This window comes from Vipera berus (genome assembly GCF_964194415.1).
Source record: "Vipera berus genome assembly, chromosome: Z".
In the NCBI taxonomy this organism is placed as follows: Eukaryota; Metazoa; Chordata; class Lepidosauria; order Squamata; family Viperidae; genus Vipera; species Vipera berus.
In genome coordinates, this window is record NC_138205.1 from 127,492,977 (window position 1) to 127,500,269 (window position 7,293).

The 7,293-nt window shown below is 38.5% G+C and overlaps 1 protein-coding gene across 1 annotated transcript in view; it reads left to right on the forward strand.

Moving 5' to 3' along the window:
• Window positions 1-206: 206 nt before the first annotated feature.
• Window positions 207-7,293, forward strand: part of CRHR2 (corticotropin releasing hormone receptor 2) — a gene marked incomplete at its 3' end in the record, with an annotated part of 152,012 nt that continues 144,925 nt past the window's right edge. Inside the window, exon 1 of the mRNA XM_081345633.1 lies at window positions 207-423. Within this exon, the coding sequence (XP_081201759.1) occupies window positions 355-423 (69 nt within the window). The 5' untranslated portion in view covers window positions 207-354. The remainder of the gene's footprint in view (window positions 424-7,293) is intronic.

The window sequence follows — 7,293 nt, forward strand, 5'->3', positions numbered from 1 at the left end:
AGATGCTGGTGGCTAATTACTTCTCCCCCCCCAACCCCCCCAAAAAAATCTGTAACTCGGCGCTATTTCCCTTCGCAGGAGACTGGGGTGGGGAGGGGGGGGATTGTCCTCTGCCCATGTTTAGAAGCCCCCGCGTTATCCTGCGAGTGAACCGACCTCCGTTTCTGGAAAGGGGCTGGGAGCCAATGCAGGCTGCCTGCCTCCTGGCTGCCGTCGCTTCCCGGGACCTCGGGCGCAGATCGCGTCGCCGCGGGAACGAGCGAGGGAGGCGAACGGCCGATCGGGAGCCTGGGAGAGAGAGAGCCCTAGTCCCCATGCGATGAGCCCACGCAAGGGGGCAGCGGGACGTATGCCATGGGACCCCCGGCTCGGCTCCAGTGGAGACCCCGCGCTCTGCGCACCGCGGCCTTTTTGGTGCTGCCCGTAAGTGGCCGGTGCGCTCCTGCCGTTCTGAGGGGGGGGGGGAGGAAGTGGGTCCCCGCGCTGACCACCGTTTTATTCCTTTGCATAATCAAGTTTCTTTCCCTTTTCCCACCGACTTAAAGGGGCCCTTTTGGCGAGACGCAGCTGGCGTTGGCATTGTTGCGGGGCTGGGGCGGCGCGTTCTTCGCATGGGCAGAGGTCCGCTTTCCTCTCTGTATATGTCTGTGTTCCTGCGTAAAGTAGTAGTTGGTTGCAGGCCGGAGAAGAAGAAAAAATAGTGATCGGTTCTGAACATTGACTTAGGTTTCTTTTTGGTTCCCTCTGATCTTCAAAATAGAATCGGAAATGAAAGCTATCTGTTTTTCTCCTATCTCAAAAAAGAAAAAAATATCAAACAGAAGTCTCTTTTGAATCTTGGCGTTTTTGGCTGGGCGGGGGTGGGGGTGGGGAGAGAATGGCTCAGCAATTGCAGAAGTTAGTGGTTAGTTTTGCAAAAGCCACTGGACTGAAAAGAGTCTGGATACCTTGTGGCCTGTTTTATAATAATAATAATAATAATAATAATAATAATAATAATAATAATAATAATAATAATAATAATAATAATAATAATAATAATAATAATAATAATAATTAATAATAATAATAATAATAATAATAATAATAATAATAATATAAAGTTGGAAGGGACCTTGGAGGTCATCTAGTCCAACCCCCTGCTCAGGCAGGAAACCCTATACCATTTCAGACAAATGGCTGGCCAGTCTCTTCTTAAAAACCTCCAGTGTTGGAGCATTCACCACCTCTGGAGGCAGGTTGTTCCACTGGTTAATTGTTCTAACTGTCAGGAAGTTTCTCCTTAGTTCTAGGTTGCTTCTCTCCTTGACTAGTTTCCATCCGTTGCTTCTTGTCCTGCTTTCAGGTGCTTTGGAGAACAGCTTGGCTCCCTCTTCTTTGTTTATTATTATTATTATTATTATTATTATTATTATTATTATTATTATTATTATTATTATTATTATTATTATTATTATTATTATTATTATTATTATTCTCCCATTTTTTAGTTAATGCCCTCATGATTTGTTAAACTAGGGGCCAAACAATCCTATTTGCATTGAAGGAATGATCAACTAACTAGAGACCGATTTAGACAACACTCTCCGGAAAAAACAAGCAATTTTAATACTAACCAGATTTAGGCATGATGTATCTTTGTGGAAACTGCCTCTGCCCCGAATAAGGCTGCTGAATGAACACAACCATTTCCTTCTTTTACAAGTATGGAAAAAATTCAGGCTCTAGAATGAATGCATTTAATCCCTTGGCTATTTTTGAAGTGGGGGGAATCATTAGAAAATGTATACCATCAGAGCTCTGGATTTTCAGCCCCTGGATAAGAGAGAAAACTTTCTCTGAGCATGTACAAGTGTCATTCCAGCTATGGGAACGTTTGGGATACATGCTTTTGGGAACAGGCCTATTAAAAGTGTTAAAATTATAACTCTTACCTTAGAACTCTGGTGTATGCATTACAATCCACAGTTACAAAAAAAAGTTGTTAAGTAAATCCCTGCAGTTGTTAAGTAGGTAACACAGTTGTTAAGGGAATCTTCCCCATTGACTTTGCTTGTCAGAAGGCCACAAAAGGTGGATCACGTAACCCAGGGACACTGCAACCGTCATAAATGTGAGTCAGTTGACAAGCCTCTGAATAAATAAATGTAAATCACATGGCAATGCCGCAATGGTCATAAGTGTGAAAAATGGTCATGAGTCACATTTTTCACAACCGTTGTAACTTTGAGCGGTCACTAAATGAACTGCTGTAAGTTGAGGACTACCTGTACACTGAGTTTGGGATGAGGGTGGGATGCTTCAGGTTCAGGGGAGTAAAAAGAGGCAGGATAGCTGCCAAGATGGAAAATACAGCAAGTAAAATAGTCATGTGATGGTTGATGGTGGATGCCTGCTAGCACAGAGGAAACAGCTGAAATACAGATAATCCTTGATTTACGACCACACTTAAGCTATAGATTTCCATAGCTAAGTAAGACTGTTGTTAACTTGAGTCAGGAACCATTTTACGACCTTTTGTGCCATGGTTGTTAAGCGAATCAAGAAACAATGGTTGGAAACTGACCAAAGAGAAAAGCAATTTTCTATTCTATTCTATTCTATTCTATTCTATTCTATTCTATTCTATTCTATTCTATTCTATTCCATTCCATTCCATTCCATTTTCTATTCTATTCTATTCTATTCTATTCTATTCTATTCTATTCTATTCTATTCTATTCTATTCTATTCTATTCTATTCTATTCTATTCTATTCTTCATTCTTCTATTCTATTCTATTCTATTCTATTCTATTCTATTCTATTCTATTCTATTCTATTCTATTCTATTCTATTCTATTCTATTCTATTCCATTCCACTCCATATTTTCTATTCTATTCTATTCCATTCCATTCCATTCCATTCCACTCTATTCCATTCCATATATTCTATTCTATTCTATTCTATTCCATTCCATTCCATTCTATTCCATTCCATATTTTCTATTCTATTCTATTCTATTCTATTCTATTCTATTCTATTCTATTCTATTCTATTCTATTCTATTCTATTCTATTCTATTCTATTCTATTCTATTCTATTCTATTCTATTCTATTCTATTCTATTCCACTCCATATTTTCTATTCTATTCTATTCCATTCCATTCCATTCCATTCCATTCCATTCCACTCTATTCCATTCCGTATATTCTATTCTGTTCTATTCTATTCTATTCTATTCTATTCTATTCTATTCTATTCTATTCTATTCTATTCTATTCTATTCTATTCTATTCTATTCTTCATTCTTCTATTCTATTCTATTCTATTCTATTCTATTCTATTCTATTCTATTCTATTCTATTCTATTCTATTCTATTCTATTCTATTCTATTCTATTCTATTCTATTCCATTCCACTCCATATTTTCTATTCTATTCTATTCCATTCCATTCCATTCCATTCTATTCCATTCCATATATTCTATTCTACTCTATTCTATTCTATTCCATTCCATTCCATTCTATTCCATTCCATATTTTCTATTCTATTCTATTCTATTCTATTCTATTCTATTCTATTCTATTCTATTCTATTCTATTCTATTCTATTCTATTCTATTCTATTCTATTCTATTCCACTCCATATTTTCTATTCTATTCTATTCTATTCTATTCTATTCTATTCTATTCTATTCTATTCTATTCTATTCTATTCTATTCTATTCCATTCCATTCCATTCCATTCCATTCCATTCCATTCTATTCTATTCTATTCAATTCCATTCCATTCCATTCCATTCCATTCTATTCCATTCCATATTTTCTATTCTATTCTTCTATTCTATTCTATTCTATTCTATTCTATTCTATTCTATTCTATTCTATTCTATTCTATTCTTCATTCTTCTATTCTATTCTATTCTATTCTATTCTATTCTATTCTATTCTATTCTATTCTATTCTATTCTATTCTATGCTATGCTATTCTATTCTATTCTATTCTATTCTATTCCACTCCATATTTTCTATTCTATTCCACTCCATATTTTCTTTTCTATTCTATTCTATTCTATTCTATTCTATTCTATTCTATTCTATTCTATTCTATTCTATTCCATTCCATTCCATTCCATTCCATTCCATTCCATTCCATTCCATTCCATATTTTCTATTCTATTCTATTCTATTCTATTCTATTCTATTCTATTCTATTCTATTCTATTCTATTCTATTCTATTCTATTCTATTCTATTCTATTCTATTCTATTCCAATATTACGTAAATGGGTATAGGTTAAGGAATATGTATACGAGGTTATGACCTGTTTTGCTACAGTTGTTAAGTGAATCACTGCAGTTGTTGAGATAATAATGCAGTTGTTAAGTGAACTTGGCCGACCCAGATTCCCCTATTGACTTTGCTTATTGGAAATACAGGTAGTCCTTGACTTCATTTAGTCACTGTTCAAAGTTACAATGGCACTGAAAAAAGGGACCGTTCTTCACACTTATGACCGTTGCAGTATCCCTGTGGTCACGTGATTAAACTTCAGATGCTTGGGAAGTGACTCACATTTATGACGGTCATATGATCCCCCCTTTGCAACCTTCTCACAAGCAAAGAGCCTTGGTGGAGCAGTGGGCTAATGCCTCCTTAAGTAACACCAGCTGCCTGCAATTAGTGGAGGTTCGAGTCCCACCAGGCTCAAGGTTGACTCAGCCTTCCATCCTTCCCAGGTAGGTAAAATGAGGACCCAGATTGTTGGGGGCAATTAAGCTGACTTTGTAATAATGCCGCTTGGGGGTGTGTTTGAAAGCCCTAATAAGCAGTCATCTACATAGAATGAAGGCTACTGCTAAGCTTGTAAGCCGCCCTGAGTCTTCGGAGAAGGGCGGGATATAAATGGGATTAAAATAAAAATAAAATAAAAATAAATATAAATGGGATTAAAATTAAAAATTAAATTAAAAATTAAAGTCAGTGAGGAAGCCAGGTTCACTTAACATCCGTGTGACTAACTTAACAACTTCAGTGATTCATGTAACAACTATGACAAGAAAGGTCATAAAATGGGGCAAAACTCCACTTAACAAATGTCTCACTTAACAACAGAAATGTGGGGCTCAATTGTGGTCGCAGGTCGAGGACCTACCTTTAAAGGTCACCAATGGAGATCACGTGATCCCAGGGCCCTGAACCCATCATGAATCACGCTGGTGGCTAAGCACCTGAATTTTCATGACGTGGAAACACTATAATGGTTGTAAGTGCAAGGACTGTGTAAGCCTTTAGCATACACAGTGTGAAAAAGTGTAAGCCAATTTTTTTTCAGTGCTGTTTGTAACTTTGAAGAGTTGCTAAGTGAAAGGTTGCAAATAGAGGACTATCTGTAACACCTTGTTGCTGGTTTTTCCTTCCACTATTCCAAGCATTTTGGATTTTTCAAGGAAGCTGGGTCATTTCAACTCGCTGGGGAATTGTGGGAATTGAAGTCCACCCATCTTCCAGTTGCCAGGGTTGAGAAACCCTACAGGCAGGCCTTGACTTACAACGGTCATTTAGGCACCGAAGTTACAACGACACTGAAAGAAGTGACTTATGACCATTTTTCACACTTACGACCGTTGCAGCATTCTCATGTTCACGTGATAAAAATTCAGATGCTTGGCAACTGATTCATACTTACGACGGTCGCAGCATCCCGGAGTCACATGATCATCTTTAGCGACCTCCTGACAAGCAAAGTGAATGGGGAAGACAGATTCACTTAAGAACCGTGTTACTATCTTAACAACCTCAGTGATTCACTTAACAACTGTGGTAAGAAAGGTCATAAAATGGGGCAAAACTCACTTAACAACAGAAATTTTGGGCTCAATTGCGGCCGTAAGTTGAGGAGACTACCTGCGGTTTACAGCAATGTCAGCAGAATGGTTAAAAGTCCTATGGGGATGGATTTAGAGGAGAAATAAACAGATTTAGTTTAGGGAGAACTGGTTGGAACTTTTACCAAATCCAGTGTTCGTGCTGAGAAACGTGTGGGAAACTAGAACAGGGTCTTCCCATCATCTGTGCTTCGACCTGAAATATCTTACTGTTTTTGAGTCACACTTTCAAAGCTGGATTAGTGTAAGTCAAGGGGTCTTCAAACTGGGCCCTTTTATGACTTGTGGACTTCAACTCCCAGAATTCCTCAGCCAGCATGTGTAAGAGAAGAAAAGTAGGGGGAATAACTACATGTTCTGAGCAAAACTGCATCTACTGTATTTTTGAGATATCTATAACAGAAGATCAGAAAGAAATTACCGATAGTCCTCAACTTACAATACCTTTAGTGACAATTTGAAGTTAACAATAGCATTGAAAAAGAGACTGTTTTTACTTACAACCTTTGCAGCATCTTCATGGTCATGTGATCAAAATTCGGATGCTTGGGTAACTGGCTCATACTTACGACGGTTGCAGTGTCTTGGGGTCACGTGATCTCCTTTTGCGACCTTCTGACAAGCAAAGTCAATGGGGGAAGCCAGCTTTGCTTAACAACCATGTTACTAACTTAACAATGATTCACTTAACAACTGTGGCAAGAAAGGTGGTTAAAAATGGGGCAAAATTCACTTAAGAAATGTCTTACTTAGCAACAAAAATGTTGGGTTCAGTGGTGGTCATAAGTCAAGGACTACCTGAATTTATTTTTTCTGGAGAAAAAATAAATAAATCCAGAAATATTCCCTATGGATGGAGAATGGCTGAAAAAGTTGTAATCTGCTCCATTCTAAGCCCCTCCCTCCACCCTCCTGGTCATGTGACCCAGAGAGGACCCTATGCAACACACCCTTCGCTTCCCAGTGCACAGATGTTATGTGAATGCATATATACTCTTGTACCACTAGGTAGGAGAAAACACAAATACACACAAAAGTCCTTTATTTTGTGGCCTGGAAGACAATAAAGATGCCTCTAATGGCCACCCCTAGTATTTTTCCCCCCTCTGCTTTTCCCCTGAACTGATCTTCTCTCCTGCTTCCATCAGCCCAGGTGTGCAAAGTCTACACGTGTTCATACATCTGCAGTTTTTAATTCCTTCATGTCAATGCCCCATGGATTGCGCCCCCCTTTCTCTCCTACTCCAAAGAACTAAAACGCCTCTAGTAGCCAGAAAATTACTCATCTTGATTGATAATGGGCCATCTCAACTCTTAGTGGCCACATCGATCTGTCTTCTCCTGGAAGGTCTATTCTCATCCTGGTCCTTCAGCTTTTCCAAGGACGTCTCGATTTCCCACCATAACTACGTCTATAAACCTTC